The 24,700-nt window shown below is 43.0% G+C and overlaps 1 protein-coding gene across 3 annotated transcripts in view; it reads left to right on the top strand.

Moving 5' to 3' along the window:
• Positions 1-21,881, top strand: part of HSD17B7 (hydroxysteroid 17-beta dehydrogenase 7) — a 40,560-nt gene extending 18,679 nt beyond the window's left edge. Inside the window, exons 9-10 of one of the 3 annotated variants that reach the window (XR_004627397.1) lie at positions 16,798-16,887; positions 21,737-21,881. Coding sequence is in view for 2 of the 3 variants with exons in the window: in XM_011226050.3 (XP_011224352.1) it covers positions 4,809-4,955 (147 nt within the window). In the remaining variant the exon portion in view is untranslated. Of the gene's footprint in view, positions 1-2,444; positions 4,738-4,808; positions 5,248-16,797; positions 16,888-21,736 lie in introns of those variants that run through there. The other 2 variants (XM_011226050.3, XM_002920098.4) reach the window with 2 other exon arrangements.
• Positions 21,882-24,700: the final 2,819 nt, after the last annotated feature.

Genomic DNA, 24,700 nt, shown 5'->3' with positions numbered 1-24,700 from the left:
GTACCACCGCTTTCCGTGACCCATCAGACCAGGTCAGGTGCTTTCCTCGTAGGCTTTCTTTTTCTTTTTCTTTTTTTTTTAAAGATTTTATTTATTTATTTGACAGAGAGAGAGAGACAGCCAGTGAGAGAGGGAACACAAGCAGGGGGAGTGGGAGAGGAAGAAGCAGGCTCATAGCAGAGGAGCCTGATGTGGGGCTCGAGCCCATAACGCCGGGATCACGCCCTGAGCCGAAGGCAGACGCTTAACCGCTGTACCACCCAGGCGCCCCCCTCGTAGGCTTTCTTGACCTCTCATACCTCTTCTGTGTAGGACTCACTCAACATCAGACTCCTCTGTCCGAATAGAAGCTCTGTGAGGGGGAGGATTGTACCCCCTTCCCTAGCATGTTGCGTCGCACATGGTGGGGGCTCAAGAAACGTGTTGCCAGGTGGATGACATGGGAGTGACGGTCACCTCCCTTTGAATGTTCAGTTCTGCTTGTGACAATTATTAGCTTCAGCTGATCAGTATTTTCAGGAGGCAGGGGATGAAGTATGGAAAGAAGAGCCCCTGGTGCCGCGGTTTTTAGAGTCTGTATCATCTTCTAAAAAGAAGCCAGCATGGAATTGTGTATAGGAAAATGAGAAGATTTATTTTGAACTTACAAAGCTATTTTTCTTGTATTTTTGTCATGAGTAAGGTTTATTGCAACCTCCTGTTTTCCACTGCCTAGTTTATGTGGGAGGCATTGGCATAAAATAAAATTAGATTGAGACAAATAATTTTTCTCAGAGATGTCAAATAATTGGCAGTGATCTTGTCTGTGTCAGTAGCTTGAGGTCTAAGGGGAACCATTCTCTTGCTTCCCATGGTGTCTCTTTACTAAAAATGAACCTGTGAACCTCCAGTGTTTTCCAAAATATGTTCTGTGGGATTCTGGTTCCTTGAGAAGATTTGCGAAAAGCTGTTTGTCAGCCAAGTAAGTTTGTGAAATGCTTCATATTTTATTCCCCATTTTCAGAGACTTCCACAAAGCATGTTCACCCAGGGAAGGCTCTGAGAAGTTGCCACAGTTCACGTGTGTGTGTGTGTGTGTGTGTGTGTGTGTGTGTGTGTGTGTACGTACGCGCATGCAGTCTGTCATCCTGCCATTTCTAACTTTTTCTTGACTATATGACTTTTTTTTTTCCTTCACATTTTATGTAGTACTTAATATTCCAGAGAACACACCTTGGGAACTCTATTGTAATTAATAAGCTTCCTTTTAAAAAGGCCCTCAGAGTGTGAACATACTGTCGATTAATCTCGAGGGAATGATTTGTTTATCAATAGGGAGAAAATGCGTCATTCTCTAAATCAAAATATTGTATTAGAATTTTATGGAAATGCATTGAAGAAAGTGTTTTAAAAACGTTGATTAATTTGAGGAAGTCAGCTTTCTCCTCTGTTCAAAGGTGAGGTTGAATGAGACCTCTAATGCCTCTTCCAGTTCCAATATGGAAAAACTCTGACGAGATTTATAACGAATGTAAGTGTTAGTTCCAAAATGTTAAAAAGTTTTCTTTAATTTTCAGCCTTTCAGCTTTGTGAAGAAAGAGCTTTTTTTTTTGGAAGTTTAGGCTCTGTGTCGACCTGAAAAGAGATGCTGTCTTATTTTTTACAGGGCCTGAAAGTTTGCTTTTACATACAATGTGTCAGTTAAAATTAGATTTTCTACATAAAACAGAAGGGTGTGAACTTACAGCAGGTTAAACCAGAAGGAAGCTCAGGTTTCTCGCATGTAAAGCAGTTTTGGGGAGAGGTTGCCTTCGGCTGGTGGGGCAGCTCCCCAAATTGCCAGGCACTCAAGGTCCTTCAGTCACCCCTCTGCCATCCCTGGGGTGTGACCCTCATTCTTATGGCTCCAGACGGGGGAAAGAGAGGGGTGCCCATGACTTCAAAGGAGACTCGTGGGCAGGACCCCCACTTCCACTCCGATCTCATTAGCCAGAGCAGAGTCCCTCGGGACCAGCAGTTCCCATGCAGCCTGGCAATGTAGGCTTTTAATCCGGAGGCTGGTGAACCCGCTAAAGCTCAGACTCTTTATGAAAGAAGGTGGACATTAGGTGGATGGCCATTTAATTTCAAAAAAACTTTTGATTTTTCTCTTCTGTCCTTATATCTCAGTTCGCCAGTGTCTCTTATGCCTGGTACACAGGAGTTAGGGGTGAGAGCAAAACCAGATCTTCCAGTCTTGCTGTGCGAAGGCAACATCAGTAGGTTTGCTGAGGGTTGGAGTTTGGACCTAATATGTCCTCAGGATCTCAGAATCAGGAACCCCAGCCCTGACCTACCAGCCCTGTTCTTCTTTTTTTTTTTTTTTTTTTTCGTTTTCTTATGTATGTTGAATGCCTTTATTTTACATAAATGACTTCTGTCTTATTTTTCCTTTCTGTTCATCCCTATCTTTGCTTCTTTTCCAGATGGACCTAGATGAAGACACTGCTGAAAAATTTTACCAAAACTTACTGGAACTGGAAAAGCACATTAGGGTCACCATTCAAAAAACAAATAATCAGAGCTGACGATGACACTTTCTGAAAGATCACATACCTACCGTGCATTCTGGGTTTCTGTTGAGTTGTGTGAACAGGAAGTTAGAGTTGTCTCTTTTCCCTCCTTTCAAGATTATCTCTAAGACTGTGTATGTGTGCACGTGGATGTACACGTGAGAAAAAGACTGATAAGTAATATATGGGTTAGCTGTTCTCCAGAATGGTGTCACATCAAAAGAGTGCTCAAGTCACCCAACCAAGTGTGTGTTTATTGGTTCTGCCAACTGGAGCCCAAGCTCCACTTGGTGGGATGACACGTGGACTCGAACAGTTGTGACACAGGCACTCACCAGTCCTCCATTTGGCCTGCCCGAGCAGGAGGAAGTACTGTCCACTCTCTGAGTGGGAATCTGAGCTTTATTCCTTTTCTTACGGACAGTTTTCTTAGGTCTTGTACCTTATTTCTTCCTCCACGTGCTGCTTCTAAAAATCCTGAGATTGTGGGACATCTGGGTGGCTCAGTCAGTTAGGCGTCCAACTCTTGATTTCAGCTCAGGTCATGACCTCAGGGTCATGAGATCGAGCCCTGAGTTGGGCTCCCTGCTCAGCACAGGGTCTGCTTAGGATTCTTTCTATCCCTCTGCCCCTCCCCCTGCCCACGTGCTCTCTCTCTCAGAAAAATAAAATCTTTAAAAATCCTGAGATTGTTAGAATCCTAACAGTTCTAATATGGATACCCATATAGTTAATCACAGGAACAATAGTATGTAGGTGTTTGGGCCACTTGATTTATTTCTTCTTTGGAAGTGTCTTTCATTGATGTTGATAGTGGTCCGTGTTATTAATATTGGGCCTGACCTTTAACATCACTTGCAGATTTGTTCATTGCTGACCAACCTGTTTTTCATGATTATATTTTAATGTATGCAGACTTGCAGCAAAAATTATTTACTCACATTGTTTCAAAGAAATTTTCCAATTGAATAATTGCTGGTGGGATGTCTGCTGGTGTCAGTAGTGCTTGGAAGTGGTTAAGACTGAGTTTGCATATGAAGACAAAATGCTAAACTGCCCAGATGTTTTTACCCTACATATAACCATGATACCTGGAATATAATAAAGTCAGCAAAATTTTGAACATAATAAAAGTGAAAAATTGTATAGAAATATAGTTTCTATACATTCTAAGTATGAATTTTTGGCTATAGTTTATCTCGTTTTGTTGCTAAAGATATTTTTCATAAAGTTAAGTATTCTGTATGTGCAAATGGGCTGAATGCTTCTCCCCGCTCCCTGCTCCCTGCTGTCTTTGAGAAGAAGGGGTGAGGTTGGAGAGCTGAGAGCAGCACTGGGTTGTGCTCTTGTGATCACTCACACTGCAAGTTTGCAAGAAGCACTTTATTGTGAATCTCAGGTTCCTCGTCTGTAAAGCGGAGTCATTCTCTTTCTGCTTCCTCCACTCTGGGGTGTAGAGGAACGTTAAATGCAATAATACATGTGAATGAATAAAGAGCATTTTTGAGAACGAGGACAGCAAGTTTTCCTTAGAGATGGTTAAGCCAGAATGTCGTGGTTCAGATGGTGCTGTGTGGGGCGCTGAGTGACATTGTCCCATCGGACGGGGAGCGGGTTTGGTTTTCTGCGTGCTGATCCTTCACCCGGAGGCAGCATCCAGGCAAGCAGGAGGGTGCTGGGGGTGGATCGTGGGTGCTGGGACGGGGAGGACACTGGGTCAAATTTGGGTTCAGTCATTAACTAACTTGATGACTTAGGGCAAGTTTCTTCAATTTATACCTTGATTTAATTACAAAAAATATTGCTACCCGTGCTTACCTCGACGAACTGTGAGACTACATCCTGGCAGGTGCCCAGGCAGTACGAGCTAGGATTTATTTCTGTTCTACAGTAAGTGCCCGAAAGGAGACTTTAAGCAGGAACTAAATCCTGTTACCCTGCCATTTATGATGTGTCAGTAGTCTGGTGCTCTGTGTGTTTTCTAAGCCATTTTATCAAATTTCCTTGAAATGGAGAACAAATCACAGCCACCCCCCCACCCCTCCCAAGTACATATGCCACGTGGCTTACCTCACAGTTGGTTCTTGTCATTAAATTATCCCACATTTGTTTTTATACCTGAACTTGGCTATTAGGTTGAAGATTCAACTACGAGGAGTTGGGCTTCAGGGGTGCCTGATTTTTCTCTTATAAATGGCTAATCAGATTTCTCGGGGCTGGTGCACTTATTCTGATTTCCACGATGGACTTAGTATAGGTCTTTCATTCGCTCTGCAGGTATGTGTCGGGCACCGGCTCTATGCCCGGCACTGTTGGGTTCTGAGGATAGAGAGTGGACATGTGGAAGATGGAATGGGACGTTTCAGGGCATTTAAGGTGTTCCAGAAGGAGGGAATTGAGAAGTGGGAAAGAGGCAATATTTGAAGAGATAAAAGCCGAGCATTTGTCAGAATTGATAGCAGCTGTGATCATCACATCGAGGAAAAATGACAAGTCTCAAATACAGACAACTCGGACACGGCGAAGGCGCAGAAAGCCCGAGAAGCTGACTTGCCAGTCCGAGGACAGAGATCACTAGTGAAAGTTCTTGAGACTGACGGCAGATTTCTTCCCGTGTTACCTTTGAGAAGAAAAGAAAAAAGTGAGTGCTGAGTAAAATTAAACCCATCTGAGCTATAACTTCAGAGTGAGGCTGAAATAAAATTTTGAGACAAAAGTTGCAAGTGTATCTCTAACCGTTACTGACAGAGGTGACCTCTAACACTCCTTTTTTGAAAAAAAATTCCTGAAAGAGGTCTTTGAAGAAGAAAATGGAATCCTACAAGGGAGAAGTGAGATACAAAAGGAATAATGAGTGAAGATATTAGCAAACATGTAGATAAGCGTTAAACTCTGACTTTATAAAACAATAATAAAGATGCCTAGTTTCAGAAGGAAAAAGGCAAGGCATCAATACATAAGCTGGGGGAGCTGACTAAAGATATTCAAGACATCAGGGGCACCTGGGTGGGTCAGTTGGTTAAGTGGCTGACTCTTGGTTTGGGCTCAGGTCATGATCTCAGGGTCCTGGGATCAAGCCCTGTGTGGGGCTCCCTGCTCAGTGAGGTGTCTGCTTTAGAGTCTCTCACCATTCTCTCCCTCTGCCCCTCCCCCTACTCATGCACACTCTTTCTCTCAAATAATAAATAAATCATTAAAAAAGATATTCATGATAATCGCTCAGAAGAAAGAGATTTTGGCTAACTTTATTTTTTTTTTAAGATTTTATTTATTTGAGAGAGAGAGAGTGAGCACGAGCAGGCAGAGGCAGAGGGAGAAGCAGACTCCCTGCTCAGCAGGGAGCCTGACACATGGCTCGATCCCAGGACCCTGAGATCATGAGCTGAGCCAAAGGCAGATGCTTAACCAACTGAGCCACCCAGGCATCCCTTTTGATTAACTAATATATCTAAGGTACCTATTAGACTTTTAATTGCAACCTTATAATGCACAAATAGTATATACAATTTCCAAATCAAAAGTGGTTTAAAAAAAAGGAACACCCAAGCCATCCAAACAAGAATGGAAAAGGGGAGAAGGGGAAAAAATAATCAAATTAGATCTTTAATTAAACAGGTCAAAATGAATATAAATGGGATAAACAAGACAGTTAAAGAACTAATTACCAGAGTGGGTTAAAAAAAAGTTTATTGTTTTTTTTTTTTTACAACCACGACCCCTAAAATGTGAGCATATATAAAGGCTGAATGTAAGAAGTTGAGAAAGTGTACGTCCAGCAAATCTAATGAAAGCCAGTGAGGCTGTATAGGGATGCAAATACCAGATAAAATAGCTTCGAAGTGAAAGCATTTTTTAAGGACTAAGTGAGTTCATGCCAAATGACAAGATAAAGCACCATGAAGGTATTATGATTGTAAACCTGTGTGTGCCTTTAATGCTTAAAATATAAAAGGCAGAAGTTTACAGAATCACAAGGAGAAATTGGCAATTTCACAATTTTAATAATTTTAATAGACCTCACTTAATGGTTTATTAATCACACAAAAATTTCAGTAAGCGTGTGGAAGATAAGAACACAATAAGCTTATTCTGATGAATATGTACAAGGAGCTCACCGTTGCAGAGAACCTTATTCTTTCCAAATCCACAGGGACAATTTAAGAACTAATCAAATTTTAAGACCTCAAAGTAAGTCCCAGCAAATATTAAAAAATGTATATTATATGGACCATGTTCTGTGACCACAATGCATTTTACAAGAAGGTAACAAAAAAATAATAAAACAGCTTTTAAACTCATGGGTCAAGGAAGAACTCATACTGGAATTTAGAAAATATTTGCAATTTGAAACAATGAAAATTCTACATGCTGATAATAAAACTCATCTGAGAACTACTAAGGGAGAGACTTATAGATGAATAGATTAGAAGAATGACTGAAAATTAATAGCTTCATTCTACTCAAGAAGTTAGAGGGAAAATAAGCAAATTCCAAGAAAGCAGAAGGAAGGAAAAGATAAAAGCAGAAGATAATGAATTAACAATACAGTGAAGAAGAACAATTAAATGAGAGTTGATTCTTTAAAAAGAAAAATAGGGAAACTTCTGGTGAGATGAATATATGAAAAGAGAATAGGCACTAATAACAATTTAGGACCAAAAAGGGGACAAACTACAGAAGTAGAGATTTTAAAGATGGGAGCAAACTATGAAAAAGTTTATACTTTTTTGGCAAAATGTTTATGAGAAAAAAAAATGTACTTTACCAAAGTGGACACAAGGAGAAACAGAAAACCTAAATAACTTACAGCCATTGAAGAAATATGCATTAAGAACATCCTTTTCTTCTTTGGGGTTATAAAAGGGCAGTACAAAAGATCCTTGTAATTATGGGAGTGTCTGTATCTTGACTGTAGTAGCAGATACACAAACCTGTACGTGTGATAAATTGTATAGAACAAAATACATACAAACATACAAATAAGTACAAGTAAAACGGGAAATCTGGAAAAGATTTATCAATGTCAATATCTTGATAGTTACCTTGTATTACAGTTTTGCAAAATGTTGTCAGTGGGGGAAACTGGATAAAAGGTACATGGAATCTCTCCGATTTCCTACTCCTGTATATGAACCTACAAGTATTTCAATAAAAATTTCAATTAAAAAATATCATTCCCAAATGCCAGATAGGATTACTGACAAATTCCTCCAAACATCAAAAAACAAATCTTCTCAATCCTATACGAACTATTCCAGATATTTGAAAAGGAGTGCCTTTTATGAAGATCATCTTATGAAGCCAACATAACATCTTTACTAAAACCAGACGAGCACAACACATTAAAGGAAAATTGTAAGCTAAATTCACCTGACATAGATACAAAGATGTTGTAAGTGAATATAGCAATATATTAACAAAACTAAACATGACCAAGTTGTATTTATACTAAGAGAGCTCAGCACCAGAAGAGCTAATAATATAATTCACTAGAGAGCTTGAGAGGGGGGAGGGGTAGAGAGAGGGGGAGAGAATTGTCAAGCAGACACCCTGCTGAACACAGAGCCCAACTGGGGGCTTGATCCCCGGACCCTGAGATCATGACCTGAGCCAAAATCAAGAGCTGGACACTTACCCCCTTGAGCCACCCAGGCGCCCCCGTAATTCATCGTGTTAGAAGAATAAGGAGGAAAAGTAATATGCTCCTCTTGGTAGATGCAGAAATAGATTTAATAAAATTCAACACCTATGCAATAGTAAAATGTTTCAAGTAATCAGTGATAGAAAGGAACTTCTGTAACTGGACACAGCTAGTGAATACCCATAGTATCACATTCAATGAATATTGAGCATTTTTTTAAAAAAACGCACAAAGTGGATATGTCTACTATCCCCATTTCTTTTCAACATTGTACTAGAAGTTTGAACTAGAACATAAAACAAGACAAAGAAATAATGTGTAAGGATCAGAGAGCAAGAAACAAAATGGCTATTGCTTGCAGATGACATAGAAATCTAAAGGATCAACAAAAGAGAGAAAAATTAATTTTAAAAAGTCAATGGCTTTCCTGTGCATCAGAAACAGTTAAATGACCATATCCAAAAGAATAGATGGTTTATACCACAAAGTTTTGTAATTTAAAATTAATGACCTAGAGATACTTGTATCAATAGGGATAAATCTAAAAATATGTAATATTGCCTAAAGACGAACTTCAGAAAGATGTATCCAGTGTGTTTCCACTCATAGTTTAGGAATACATCCGTACATACAAAGAGTAAAAGTTAATCAAATTAAGGATACTGGTTACTCTTGAATGCGAGGTAAGAGAAGGCAGTGGCATTCTGCATTCATGTTTGAAACGTTTTATTTCCTAAGCCAGATTGCGTGCACATATGTATAGTTCAAGTTAGATAGTGTGTTGTGTTCGTCTTCTCTCTTGTTAGTGGTTCCCTTGGCATTGTGCAGGGGAGAGCGGGTAATTGGAATTGTTAGTTGATACATTCTGCTTCTTATTTTGTTTTCTTCCCTTCTCAGTGGGCTCCTTTCTGATCTCCGTATCTAGAATTTCATCATGCCTGGCAAGTTTCCTCATCTCCCCTTTTCTCTTCTTTACCACTCATTACCACCCATCGCACGTATTATACTTATTTGCCTTGCTTATTGCCTTTTAACCCTATCAGAGTATTAACTCCAAAAGGGTTGGGACGTTGGGAGATTTTTTTGTTCTTGTTCGTTATTGTATCTCCAGCACTGAATCAATGCCGGGCACATAGTGGGCTCTTGATAAATACTTGTTACATACATAAATGCATGAACAATCGGTGAAACAAAAGTTTATTTGAATAAAAATACCCTGCTCTTTGATATTTCTCTGTTTTATAGCCTTAATCAACTATTTTATTGTAGCCACATTAAAAAGGAAACAAACCAAATAGATGACAGTTCACACTCCTGATTTGGAATGGGGTTGGGAGAACCAAGCACGAGTATATTGAGGCTCTGTCAGCTGTGACTGTCCTCGTAGAACTCGTCTTCTGCTAATACATATAATCACTTCTCAAGGAAAAGACTTAAAAAGTACTAAGAACAACCTGAGCTCAGAATGAGTCTTATTCCTAGTAATGAAACTCCACAAAAAAATCCATGTTTTTTATTTGGGACCTGAAAATCTGAGTTTTTGGAATTTAAATCCAAAAATTTTGGGTTTTAAATCCATTATTGGTTTTTATAGTTATGAAACAGAGATAAGGGTTGGTTGATCATGGACAGTAACATACTGGGTTAGAGAGAGCCCGTCTCACTGTCCCTGGGGTACGGTGCTATCTTGGGGATGGTCCTTGCTATCTAATTTGACTCCTGCTTCAAGGACAGAAATTCTGGGAGGTTTTATGGAGGGTTTGTAGTGGGAAAGAAAAGTCCCAGAGACTTGATGTTCAAGAAACACACATTTTTGTTGTTGTTGTTGTTAGTGATTCATAAATGGATTTAAATGTGTCCTAGGTACAGCTTTCGATAAAGGCTATGCATAGATTTCTTTCTTCCTTAGGCTAGGAAGTACCTCTATCCTATTCTTTTCTATTTAACAACTGGAATGGTGCTGTATTCTCTGTCTTCGATTGCAAAAGGATCTCTATTTATAACTGTCATTTACATTCTGTAGTTGAAAAGAAAGCATATTCGCAAGCACATATTTTCTCATTTCTGAGACTTTCAGAAGGGAAAAATGATTTTTTAAAAAATTTGTAGCCTATGAGTAAGAATCTAAAATATAAAAAATAAATAAATAAAAAATAATACCAACAATCTTACTACATGCATTAGTTCTCAGCCAAGCCGGATGCATGGGGATTTGAAAAGAAAAGATATGAGGGATAGGAGAGAAGGAAAGAAAAGGAAGGAGTAGTTGATTTCAAGGCAGTACTTCTTCCTTTCCCCTGCTTACAACTGGAGGTAAAGCTCATTCCAAAGAGGTTTACAGAGAAGCAGATGTTCTCTGTTATAAAGAACTAAGGATGAGTCATTTTCTTCTTGGCCACCTATGACAATTCAGGCACACGAAGGGAATCAGAGCTAGATTTTAAAGTTCAGAGTAGAAATGGATGAGAAAAATCATACATCACCAGCCAGAGACAAAGCTGGCAGATTATTAGTAAGGGGCTGGATCAAACATTGTACAGGAATAGGGTTATCACAACCAAGCTGTTCTTCTGAATGTCCAGAAACTGAAATATCTACAACAACGGAACAAAAATCAAGATGAAAACATTGGAGTTATTGAAAGCACAACAGAGACACGGACAAAAAGATAATATCATGACAACTATCCTTTATCTCATACAACAATTTAACAGCATAAATGAATGACATTGCAATCATCCCAAGTTCTGTCCTGGCTCCTCTGCCACTTTCAAGTTGAAGTTGAAGGGAAGTCTCTGAGAATACAAGCGACTAGGTCTTTCTTCGCTGGTGTGGGTGGGCGTATGATGGGAGGGAGAAGCCACTGACAGATCTCCAATGCCCTGAAGCTTCCTGGAGCTCACAGTTTTCTCTGGCTGTCATTCATTCCCAGAGTGTAATGAGCACTGAACCTACCAGATCCAGACCCTTCCCTCCTCTCTACAGGGGTGAGCTCTTCATGGAACAGCCACATGCCTGAGCTTCTACTCACAGGGCGCCACTGAGCCCTGGACCTTTCATATCGAGTCTACGGGGCTGGCCCCAGAATGGGACTCTTCCGATTTCCAGGAGTTTTCAGGTTGTCAAATACGAATCTCTTGCCCCCAGAGGAGTTGAAGTGGCAGAAAGGTAGGGGCTGGATTCCACTCGGATCAACGACATCTCTGACTTATCCAGCAACCCAAATTTCAAACAACCAAACAAATTGGTATCAGTGGTTTATTCAAAATAATTTTGGGATGACTGGCTAGTAATCAAAAGAAGCTGGAGTCTTACTCACTTCGTTGATGTGTAGGCAGAATTCAAAATGTGCCCCATGATCTTTGCCCAGAGTTACTGTCATGTTTGCATTCTCTTTGTGCCACAGTTGACCTTAAGATAAGGAGATTTTCCCAGATTTTTGAAATGGGCCCAGTCTAATCACATGAGCTTTTAAAAGCAGAAGAGAGATGGCAGAGCTCAAGTCAGAGACATGTGAAGCCACAGTACATGCTATCCTGTGGCCTTTCGAATTTTAGTATATGTGCTGCCCAAGCAAGCACAGTCCTGTGGCCTTTCGAGAAACCAATCACCATACTGTGGAAAGGCCATGTGACCAGAGAGGGTGGATGTCCTCCAGAAGCTGACAAACAGCAAGAAAGCAGGGACCTCTCATCTACTGTGCGAGGAGCTGGGCTGCTGCCTGGCCAGTGCCTTGATTTTAGCCCAGTGAGACTCTGAGCACGGAATCTAATCAGGCTGTGCTGGACTTCTGACCTACACAACCGAGAGAGAAAACGTTTGTATTGTTTTAAACCGCTGAGTTTGTGACAGTTTGCTACGGCATGCAAACAATTCCTTACATCAAAATAAACTCCAGATGGATCAATGAGGAATGAATATAATTACAAAAGAATTAGAACTTCCTGTACGATAAATTATCATAAACAAAACCAAAACAAAAGACAAACAACAAGCCAGGAAAAAAATGCCTGGAACACATTTTGAGAGTCGATGGGGTAATTAACCTAATACTTAAAGAATGTGTGTAAATCAATGGCAAATTCTAGAGATGCTTAATCTCACCCGTAATAAAATGAACTCAAAACTACATGAGTTATCACCTTTTCACTGATTATATCAGCAAACCTCAAAAAGTTTTGTTTGCATGTGAAAGAACAGGCGAAGAGGCATTTTTAAAATAAAGATTGTATTTATTTATTTGAGAGACAGAGTGCGCGCACGCTGTAGGGGGGAGGCGGGCAGAGGGAAAGGGACAAGCAGACTCCCCGCCCAGCAGGGAGCTGATGCAGGACTGGGTCGCAGGACTGGGTCCCAGGACCCCAGGATCATGTTAACCAACGGAGCCCCCCGGCACCCCAGAACAGGCATTTCTATTTAATATTGCTTGCGATGTAAATCGTTCACTCCTTTGAAGAGCAATGTGACGGTGTCTGCCAAAGTTTAACACACACGTTTCATTAGCGACTCTACATGTTCAAATTTATCCTGAAGATACAACTCGTAAATATGTACAAGGATATCTACCCAGGGCTAAAACCGTTAGTGCTGAATGTGCTTCACAACTTAAAATCGCTTGGATTTTAGAAAGATAAGTCCGTGCATACAACACAGTATTTTTTGTTAACAACTCTAGTGGGAGTTGGGATAACAACCTGTAATCAAACCCAGTAATATGTCAGCAAAAAGATAGATGAATTCACATCAAGTAGTATAAAGACTATAAATAGCCTCACATGCGTTCAGCTATAGTTTAGCTGCCAAACGACTGTGCCAAACATTTGAAAAGACTTTCAGTTTTTTAAGCTGTTTGAGCTTTGGAATTGCAGACGAAGGATTTTAGACAAGAACATTCATTGCAGCCAGCTTTTTTTTTTTTTTTTTTTTTTTTTTTTTTATCTTGCAACCGCAAAAGAGAAGAAAGAACTTAAACATCTTTCTCCAGCCGCAAGGGTACTGGATGAGGGAATGATGTCATAGCCATAAAATGTAGGAAAAATATTTAAAGTCATAAAAATTTATTAAAAACAGTTAAGTAAAAACATGTAAGTAGGTATATATGAGTTGATGCTGTGAAGTGTGTATATTTTGCTTCCATCTGTGTTACACACACACACACACACACACACACACGCAATCTCGAGGCACCGAAAGAAGAAACCAAGGTTCTATGACAGTGACTGGCTGTTCTGGGAAGCTGAACTAGACAAGGGCTTTCCTCTGCTTTTCTCTTGCACTGAATTTGAAGTTCATATATTTTATTCTATTTTTAATTGCCAGCATGTATTACTCAAAAAGAAAAAAAAATCTCTAGGATATTAAACGGTTCGTTCACATTTCGCTGCCTGCCGGCGTCCTACATTGGCGTGGCCCCCTCCTCTGAGGGGGGATATTTGGGAAGACGGCCCTGGATTGAAGTATTTCTAGAGGTTCCACGTTAACTGCAGGCCGTTGACGGGGATCGCCTCTCCTACACCATGAAATTATGTACCCTGTTACAGTACATACAATTCCTTACCAAAACCCAGATTGCTTTCCGCTTCAGCCTGTAAACAAAGAAATCAAGACAAACGGAGAGTTTTGGGGGGGGCTGACTGCAATTAGGAGGGTCGTGGCAAAAAGGGAAAAGCAGAGGAGATGCCGGATTGGAACGCGAACTCAAAAATGCACACTGGCTCGACGTCTGCATTCAAAACGAAGCGAAAGAACAAGTGGAGTAATGGTTCAAAATGTTAGCTCGTTGGAACAAAGCTCTGGGAACAGCGCGAACCTGCGGCGGAGGACGCGTGCGGAGGCCACGGGAGACTGCGCGCACCCGGGTGCAGACTCGGGTGCCCGGCGGCCAAAGGGGCCCGCCGCTGCGCGTCTCGGCCAGCAGGGGTCGCCCTCCCACCGGGTGCGGCCGGGGACACTTGGGCACAGGTGCGGGGAAAGGAGCGAACCCTGGGCTGCGCCTTGGGCCGGGCCGCAGGGTCCACGGCGGGTGGGAATCAGCTCTGGGCAACCACGGTGTGGTCCCGCCGCTGCGTGCTCGCTCTTTGTGCCCGCCACGCCGATGAGGAGGGCGGTCTGGGTCACGGGGCGAGCAGGTGAGCCCCTCCCCGCGGGCCCCACCGGAGGCACCTGCGGGCTGCACCCCGGGCGGCTGCCACCCAGCCGCCCAGCTCGCCCCCGACGGCTCCCCGCGGGGGGTTCAGGGAGCGCGCGGTTGAATCAAGCCCGATTCGGCCGCCACCGGAGCCCCGCCGCCACGCAGATCCAAGCCATTATCCAGGTGTCCTGGGCAAGAGCGGCCACCCTCTCTGACCCCGCTCGGAGCCCCAGTGGGTGGGTCTGACCCCTGAGGTCAGGTGATGATTTCCCGTTGGGTGACATGTAGGGCTTCTCTCCCAACTAGATCTAATTATCAAGCAGGATAGGAAGGGGGGCGGGGAGCTTGTGCTGAACACTCCGTGGTGTCTCTCAATTCTTGTTCGATGACCAACCGATTGGAGGGAAGAACCCTTTACCTTTTGAATACCGAGAGGATCAAAGACAACCAGGACGCCAGTGCCCCATCATGCTGGCTCTGTTCTGGATGTTTCGCTTACGTGCCATTCCGGTGCAGGGGCGTGGAGAGAAAGGGCTTTAGACATTGACCAGTGCATTTTGTTACTTTCGGAGTCTGCGCTTATAGTCTCTGCGGTGCTAGATTTAAAGGGTTCAATAGAAATTACACGGCGTTGATCGTATTTACCTACACTCTGTACTAACTGGAACAGCTCTTTAGTGTACGAGAACACCTTGGCCACCCCCAGTGAATCCTCGCCCTTCCCTCCCGGCCCCCCAACTCCTGTCACACTGCCTTCCCTCCAGCCCACCCAAACCATGCACAGAAGCTCCTAGAGAGTCTTATTACAACGCTGTGTTAAACAAATAACACTAACCAGGTACTGGGCACTGCTCTACGTGTGCGATGTATATTTTTTTTTGTGATTTTAATGCTCTGGGGCAGGCACCATCATGGTCCTCACTTTACGTGAGGCAAAGAGTAACTTGCTGGAGGTCCAGAGCTAGTAAGCAATAGAGTCAGGGTTCAAACCCAGCCAGTCTAGTTTCAGATGCTGTACTCCTAACTCCTACACTAAAAAATAAAACTTTTCTCATGACAGCATGATATGTGCAGTTTATCCCCGTGTGTCTTTGTGTGTGTGTCTGTGAATGAATGTGGAAAAAGGGCGTTGGAGTCGGGGGTCACAAAGCTGCCGAAGGGTATGTTTCACAGCATGTGTTAGAACATGTTTAAACATTGTCACCGCGTGGGAGCAAGAGGGGGAAGATATATTTAATAAGTCATGGCTGTTGTTTAAACACACAGTCATGTTTTCGCCCTCTGGACGCCTGTATCCTTGGGCACCCACTCTTCCTAGCGTCTCCTTCCTGGTCCCTATTTTGTATTTCTTTCATTCTTCCTTCGAAAATTCCAGTGGGTTCAAGGAAAAGAGAGTATCACAAAGCCAAGCACACACTTAATTACACTGAGCTCCTCTTCTTAACATAAGCTATTTACTCCTATTGACTGAAAATGAATTCATTCAGACAGCCATGCAGAAAAAATAGGTTGTTCCCTCCTAACTGTGATTATACTTAGTTATGATACCATACTTGTCCCTGAAGGACTCAAAAACTGCTTGAGAAAATAAGAAGTAGATCAAGTGGTTCACGAGGCTGTTGTCTTTCACATCTGTTCATGATGGCTTTAATCCCCCTTGGTTCCCAGTTCTCAGTTCTCGGTTCTCCGTTGCACAACTCGTGCAAGAGGAGAACTTGCCTTAGGATACACTCCGTGGAGAAATGGAATGGGAAGACTGCCCTTTGTTGCCAGTATCCTGAGGAAGCTTACTAGAGCTTGGGCTCCTGCCTCCCTTTCACTAAGGGATTTTTGAGGTTTTAACAAAAATCTCTCTTTGGGTTCCTGACTGGAGCCCAAATGGTCAAACTCAGATTTTTGAACCTGAGAAAAATGCCCCTACCTGACACCATCCCGAAGTGAGGGTGTAAAAGTTCCAGCGAGAGCGGAGGGGGTGAGTCCCGGGCAAGGTTGTGGCGGCTCACGTGGCTGAGGAAGGCAGCAAGGGTGAGGACTGGCAAGGTGGTAATATCAAGATTGATTGGAAGTCCTCAAGGGTCTTCCCTTCAGGAGAGGTCCCTTCAACAAGAAATCGCAAATGTAGGGCACCTGGGTGGCTCAGTCGTTAAGCGTCCACCTTTGGCTTAGGGCCTGATCCCAGGGTCCTGGGATCGAGCCCCACATCGGGCTCCCTACTCTGCTGGGAGCCCGCTTCTCCCTCTCCCACTCCCCCTGCTTGTGTTCCCTCTCTCGCTGCCTGTCTTTCTCTCTGTCAAATAAATAAAAAAAAAAGAAAAAGAAAAAAGAAATCGCAAATATCTCTGGATGGAAGGTAGACTGTTGAACATGACGATCCTGGGCGTCACCCCCTTTGGCCGTCTTTTGAGGAGAACAGTGCTTTCCCCTGGTTTGGGAGGGCACGTGATCTTGTCTATCTAGTCACATCTAACAATACCACGTTGGTGTTTTACTTACAGCTTGGAGATTACACGATGTATAACTAAATGCTGGAATCCTGCTTAATCTTCCGCCAACATGAGAGCATTTTTCTCTGACCTCTTCTCAAGGTAACTTCAGTATTCTGGTTGTACTCACTGGCGTGACTGTTCTGCCTAGTTTTGTCCTTGAAGTGTGAAGTAGTGGTGGCAAAACATAAGGAGACATGGAAGAGGATGAATAGGTAGAAACTGGCATTGCATATTATGAAAGGAGAATTTCTATTATGAGAAATGCTGCTAGGCATGGAGGTTGTAATAGGATTCAAAGTCTCCGGGATGCTACAAAAATTGGATTGTTTTTCAGGATGGAATAGGAAGTTAGTCATACCTGGAATGAATGAATGAATGAATGTGTCAGGGTCTTCCTTCTTTACAAAAATGAGTCAAACAAAAAGCTATTACTCCATTGCCCCACGCCACGGACTACTCCACTGTTCTGCTCGGGTCTGTAGCAAAACTCAGAAGACCTGTCCTGAATGTCTATCTTCAAAGCTCCTCTTCCCTTTCTCTCTTAAATCCACTTCAGTCAGACTTTCGCTCTCACCCCTGTGCCAGAACAGCTCTAGCATCACAGCAAAGACCTTCACTGCTACTTGGAATGTCTCCACCTTAACTGAGCCATCAGCAACAACTGACACCATGGTCACTGCTACCTTATTGAAACACGTTCTCCCATGGCTTCCTGATTGTCCTCCTCCCTTGCCAGTTGTTCCTTCTCAAGCTCCTTTTCCCCTGGACATCCAGATTACAGTGGGTGTAATCTAAATGTTGGGGTTCTCTGGGGTGCACTCCTTAGCCCTTGTGGTTTGTATGCACATCCAGACCCACTCGCTGTGTGGCTGGACACACCGTCATTACCAACGATCGACCACCCGCCATCTTGTTTCCAGTTGGTTTTAGCCATTGGAAGGAAGAGATAGAGATGGCAAGATGGAGGAAAGGAAAGTTGGAGTATTTCCTTCCTGGGTCCCTCCCTGCTGGGCCAAAGTTGGGAAGAGGCTCTGTGTTACTGAAGGCCACCGCTCCAACCAGGGACCCTCTTCTAGCTATAGCTACAGCCATGGCTCTTTCTCTCTCTAGATTCTGTTCTTTCTTCTTGCCTTTCACTTAGGAAATTCCGAGGATGTTAGGAGCTCTGTGCCAGGAATGGGGGACGACGGCCAAATGTGTGTATCTTATTACTAATCACAGTATCACCTTATCATGTCCTCTGTCACCTTGACCATCCATCTCAACTCATCTGGACATCACCCTGTGGTGCCTTGACATCTCACTTCAGTCTTGACCTCCCGACAGCAAAGGCCACAAAGGAGCCTTACGGCTCTTCCACACACACTGCTGACTGAGTGTGGCTTTCTATAAGGACTTCGACCAGCAGGTGCAGCCTGTTCAGTGATATGGAAATGGCAGGGAAAGGGTCTCTTTATTATTGTTGAATTCCTGATTATGAGACTGACCACCCAATATTCGCCCTAGTTTCTGATAGTACATTACAGCCACTTGAGCAGAATTGCTATGAGGACAAGGTAGAAACCAAGTATGGCTAGTTGGCATGAAGGAACATTCTGGAGCAGTGACTAGGAGTTCATGGCTCTCTACTTACATGTAGCTCATTCTTGGGCATTCTGAAGCTCTCCAGGGCATCTCACTTATCTCGTGAACGGTAATAAAGCAATAGTTATCTGCGAAGGCACTGTACTGGACTCTCTATCTGTAAGAAGCTCATAAGCCTGCAAGGCAGCTTACCAATATCTCCCTATTCCAGAGCAGCTGACTAAGGCACAGAGAGGACACTACTTACCTGAGGGCACACGTTCGGGTCTGAGGCATAAATAAGCCATTGCTCACCTCCCCTTCCAGTTCACACACTGTCTGAATATCAGGCACACAGGGATTCCCAGATTAACTTTATTTCTGACCAAACTGGACCTGAGGCTAAAAGTAGGTTTTCCGAGTCCTTTCCCTGTGAACTGAGATCACCCTGCGTGGACGTAGGTCTTCAGCCTTCCCTCTGGTGGCAGAGCCTGCCTTACGTATGCGGGCAGGAAAGAGAAGAATCTATGCCGCTTGTGGGCAAGCCGGCTCTAAAAGAGCTGAGTGCACCTGCTCATTCCCTTTGCTTAATCTCACCTAGGAGTCGCCCCTCCTTCCACGAGGAGGGCCAATGGAGGTGGCCAGAGGTTTAGAAACTTCTGAGCAATGTCATGGGGCCCCACGTCATGGAGCTTGGAAACTTTGGATATACGCACGTAAGAGAAAAGAGTGGGAAAGGCCATAATGCATTCCTACAGGAAATAGTTTCACCTCAGGGGCTCTCTGAGCAAATTTCCTGGATCACATGTCAAGAACCATTCTTCTAGCACCAACTACTGCTTCTTGGTGTTTTCTCTGGGTTCACCAGCTAAACTTTTGCTCCCAGAAAGTTCTGGAAGGGGTCAGAACAGTGGGTGTAATTAAATTATAACGAGGGGCCCAGATAGGCTGTGACTTCCTGCTTTGTTGTTTTCCATCTAATATTGATTGATGTGTTGGAGACCCTGATTGTTAGTTCTGGGATTCCCTCACCTAGGGACTTCGTGTGTTAGTTCTAAAAATAAGAAACACAGCTCTCTCAGCTCTCCTGAGCTCTCCTTGAGATAGGACTCATTATTCTTTTTGGGGGAACTTCTGGGTCAATATTTATAAAATGCTTAGACAGTATCTGGCATACAGTAGCTACTGCTGTATTAGTGTTTATTAAAATAAATAATAAATAAATAATGAGTCGCCAAGGGCCATGATGTTGAGTCTAAGGCTATTAACCTGACCTTCCCCAGAGGATATTATGAGTTTCTTACTTAACCATATGAGGAGCTTGAAAGGAGTTGTGCTATAAGGAATAACAGACTTCTTTCTGTCCTGCTGACTAGGGAAGAGAGGCAGTGGGCCTCTTTTATTTGGGGCATAGGCCAAACATGGGTTCCCTCCCACACATTGGCATTTTCTGGTCCTCTCTTAAATGAATAAAATTAAGATGAAAAGAATTAAGATGAAAATAATTTGTTACTGAAAATAATTATTATAAGGTTACATATGAGAGTTACTATGTAACGTAATTATGTAGAATCCTATAACATAAGTCTATAACATAATTATCCTAATTGTTTAAAATTAAGATTTAACATAAATTAAAATTAAGATTGCATGTAATAAATATATTTTTAAGAGAAATTATCCGTAGTTAAAATAAATCACCAAAAATTAAACCAGATAAAATAGCAAAGCAGATAGCAAAGCAGTTCTGCCGTGGGTAACAATCCCCAAAGATCTTTATAGGAAATAAAATAAGTAGAAGCCAGCATAGATTCTGTGCAGACTGAGATGTTCATGACAGGGGCAGAACTTTCTGGAGTGAGGGGACCCAGGCAAGGCCTCTCCGTGTGAGGCTCTCTGGGGCTGGAAGTTCCTACCTCAGGCTGGAGGTGATGGCTTTTCCTCTGGGAACACTGCCCATCCCCCAGCCATTTCGTAGGTAAAGGCACAGGGTAGCTGCCAATGTTTTTATTCTAGAAGTTTCTGGGGGAATACGGACTTTCATTCATATTCCAATCTCTTTTCATACAGTGGACACACAGTACATGGTCGTTAAACCAGAGTTTCATTTTCACAGAAAATTAAGGGAACATTTACTTAGGATGGTATCTTGCAGATGCTAACAACTTACTTGATATCTGAGGACTCCAGATGCTCCCAGGACCTCTCCCTGTGTCCTCAGGGCCTGTCTCCCCTGCAGTTTGCCCAGGGGCCGTGATGGCCAACCTGACATTTGGAATTCTGCCTCCTTTCATGTCCGTGCTGCTGGTGCCTATCATACTGTGGGCCAATAAGTATGTCTTAATTATAAAAAGGCATTCACTTTGGATCATAGAAGATGTGTTTCAGCTTTGGGAAAGGAAGAAAGCAGATCGTTATGTAAATTGAAAGTTTTAAGAGTTTTCCAAGTTTATTGGTTCTTCACTTTGACTTTATCCTACCAATTCCAGTGGGTGCTGCTTGGCAGGGTTTTTATCTGACATACTTGTTCGGCAGGGAGGGGGCACGGGATTTTCTGAGGCAGTGTTCCAGGTGCCTGCAAGCATTTTAGCACTCCCTGTCTCAGGAGATAGGCCTGCTTCTCTCACGTTGGCTGCCTGGCTCTGGGAAGCCTGTAAATGTGGGGATATGGGACCATCAACGGAGAAACTATTTCCCAAGTGTGTTCTGTAGGAATGTGATTCTGCTGCAAGATACTAGTTGGTAATAAAAGCAAGTAAGCAGGGAAGAAAGGAAGGAGAGGGGAGAGGGAAGTGAGGAAGAGGGTGGGAGGAAGGGAGGAAGACAGAAAGTAAGAAAAAGGGAAATTTTCCATAGGAATTTGTTTACTGTGGAACTTCCCAAGATCTTTTTTATGCTAATACTGTGTTACCACGGGTCCCTCCCCGAGCCCAGGACACAGGTGTATCCCACATGCATCTAAGCACAGATCCCTTTTTTGAGAGCGTCTTGGGTTAAGAATGACCTGTGGATACACTTCAGGGACTGTTGTCTATCCTTTAATAGAAACCAAAAGGTTAAAAAGCCTTCTCTGTTTTATTCTTGTTGTAATGCTTCTCCTTTCTGATAATGCTTAGAAAAAACAACTGGAAAGAAACATGCTAACACATTAACAGTGTTGGCTCTCACTGGTAGGACTGTGTATATATACTTTAGCCCTCCCCCTGCCCTATAACATTTTTGTACTTTCTAGAAATCTACAATGAACATACATGATTCAACCACAAAATGATTAAATAAAAGTTAGGCCTTTATGACCCTAGCTAAACTACCCAAATATTGCAAGTTGTTAGTGAGTGACTTATCACTCTTTGCTCAGCTGTGCTTTTTGTGAATTCCTTCGCAGGGACACCTTCCAGTGGCACAGATGCATTGATAAGCGCAAGGACCTCAGAATCCTTCCTAACACTGTCACCTAAAAGCAGCTGTTACTATGGTCCACGTGAAAAGAACCTATTTGCCAAGCCTGTCTTGTGTCATTTGAGAAGATCATGGTGCGTCCTAATTGCACGTTGTGTGTCTGTCCCCCTGCCGCAGGCTCTCTGGGAGCAGCCCCAGGTCCTCATCCGGCACAGGGCTAGTGAGCCATAGCTCCTCTCTTTGCATTTCCACACTAGCTCAGTAGTGCCTGCTCCTAGCTAGTACTTTATAATTGTTGGCTGGAGTAAAACAAAGTAGAGGATTTAGTAAAAGGCGAATTTATAGTCTGAGGGAGAAATCTGACATTGATTTTCTTATGAGGCTTTCTCCCCTTTTGAAAATCGCCAGGAATACTAATCAGCATCCTATTGGGAGCACACACATTTTGCATTTTAGAGCATTGCAAGAGTAAGTCACGAGCATGGGTATTTATGGCTGTGCTTGCTAAAGGTGGGGTGGGGGTGGGGGGTGGTAGATAGAAAAGGAGCTCCCCAGTGACCCCTCCCCCTCCCACATACACTGCAGGGACCTTTATCCTGAAACAATACTGAAACACAGAAATGGTGACAGGTGAAAACCAGACTTTCTGTATCGAGTTTCGGATTGTGGAGTACAAAGGCAGGTGTTCTAGCGGTGATGGGAAGGGAGATCAGTCTGGAAAGGCTTCGTGCTGTCGCGTGGGACTTCAGCGGGAATTAAGGGATTTCAGCATACTCTAAATGTTTAGCTGATGTGATCTTTTCCTGATTTCTTATGACCTGGGCAACAGAAGGCTATCGCCCAAGCCCTCATCAGGTTCTAACATGATGTTTGGTTTTTGCAGGTGACAGACATGAGAAAAAGTAGGTGTGTGTCACGCACACAATATACACACTCAGATAGACCTTGTTTCTTCAGTTCTAAAATTTCCATTTTCATATTTCAACTTCTTTGAAATTGTGATGCATCTTCCAGTCAGCAGCATGTCAGTTTAATTGGCAGCATGTTTTTCTTTCTTACTAGAAAATAATGGTGCATGTCATAAAATATGGCATCCCGGGTCAGATGAAATATGGTAATGAATATTCATGTGCCTATTTCCATATGTATAAACGTACATGCTTGAGCATATGTATGTCTGTGCTCCCATCAGCGTTTGAGCTTGTGTGAGAGATGCAGTTTGCTGTCCTCTTCGGTAATTTGGAAGGGACGAGCTGCTCTAGTAAGCATAAGGCTTAGCCCTTTATTAGCTGTCTAACCCGGGTTTGGATGTATCTGGTTTCCAGTTTTATTAGGAAAACTAGACGAATAATAATTCTATGCCAAACGACGTCTAGAACACATGTTGAATTAGTTATGGTTGAGGGGTCTGTTTAGATCCATGTCTTACCAACCCATTTTCAAGTCCCAGGAGATTAGGGATTTGTATCTTGTGTTGACACAGGGCGTGCTGAGTTAAACTCCATAAGCCTGAGGGAAGGAGACAGCTGTATGGGACTTTGTTTCATTTAAATAGTCCGCGAGGACAGTGCTCAGCAGTCTGTCCCACTTCCTTCCTCTGGCTTACTTTCCAGGTACATGCAATCCCCGGAGAAATAACAAATGTAAGAATAAAAGACTTGTAAGGTTGTTCAATGTCAGCGAACAGTGCCACAACTCCCTTGGCTTGGGTAGGTATGAGTCACACACGTTCCTATTTCTTCTTTTGTTGTGCCTGTTCCAGCAAAAGTGGGAGTCTCCCAGTCCACTCGCCAGCATCCCAGCACTACTGAAGGCCTTTGAAACGATGATATCAATCCCCCCAAAGTACAGCTGACCCTTGAACAAACAACACATGGGTTAGGGGTATCGACTGACCCCCACCTTCCCCTGAGCAGTCGAAAATCCGTGTATAACGTTGACTCCCCAAATACGTAACTACCGATAGCCTACTGTTGACCGAAAGCCCTACCCATAACTAAAACAGTTGACTGACATACATTTGATATGTTAAATGTATTATATACTGTATTCTTACAGTAAAATAAGCTAGAGAATAGAAAATGTTAAGAAAATCATCAGGAAGAGAAAATCCCCTTATAAGGCGACCTGCGCAGCTCAAACCTGTGTTGTCAAGGGTCCGCTGTAAGTTATGTGAACATTGTTTAACTGAAAACTTTTAGGAGTGAGGCCCCTGCCTCTTCTACAGCCCTTTCTCCGCCTCTTCTCTCTAAGCTCCAGCCACACTCTTCCTCCTTCAGGAGCCCTGAACCCCATGCTTCTTCTTATCTAAAGACCTTTGCTCAGGTTTCATTTTCTTTCTAGACACTCACCTGCCCGCTTCCCCCCGCCTTTCACCTTGCTGACTTCTCCTTTCTCATCAGGTCTCAGCTTACCCATTGGCCCTCAAAGAAGCCTTCCCTGTCTCTCCAGACGAGGTCAGGCACCCTGTTGTAGACTTTCTTAGCACCTGTAATGTGTTAGCACTCATACGATTAAAAAATTAATGGAATAATCATTTTCTTATTGTTTGGCTCCCCTGCCAGAGTAAATGCTCCCAGAGGGAGGGTTATATATGCATGTTTTCTGCGTTCTCAACACCTGGGACCGGAACTTTATATACAGTAGACAATAAATACATGTTGAATGAACGGCCAAATAAGGAGAGCCATGATTAGCTGAAAGTCCTTTTCCCCTAAGAGGTGAACTACTTTTTTTTTTTTTAAGAGGTGAACTACTTTTGAGGTCGTCCTAGAGCTGCTCTGACTTAGAGCTCCACCAGCTCTCATAGTTTGCAGTAGACGCTGGTGTTCTGAAGGCCCCGAAGGTGGTGTAGAGAAAGAGAGAAAGTCTTCTTAGACTCCAGAGGTATTTTGCAAAAAAAAAAAAAAAAAAAAAGGCTCTCTACAGAAAAACTCATTGTTAGCCTGCA

This window comes from Ailuropoda melanoleuca, chromosome 8, assembly GCF_002007445.2.
Source record: "Ailuropoda melanoleuca isolate Jingjing chromosome 8, ASM200744v2, whole genome shotgun sequence".
NCBI lineage: Eukaryota > Metazoa > Chordata > Mammalia > Carnivora > Ursidae > Ailuropoda > Ailuropoda melanoleuca.
The sequence above is the reverse complement of the archived record's forward strand: the minus strand, read 5'-3'. Positions and strand labels throughout refer to the sequence as shown.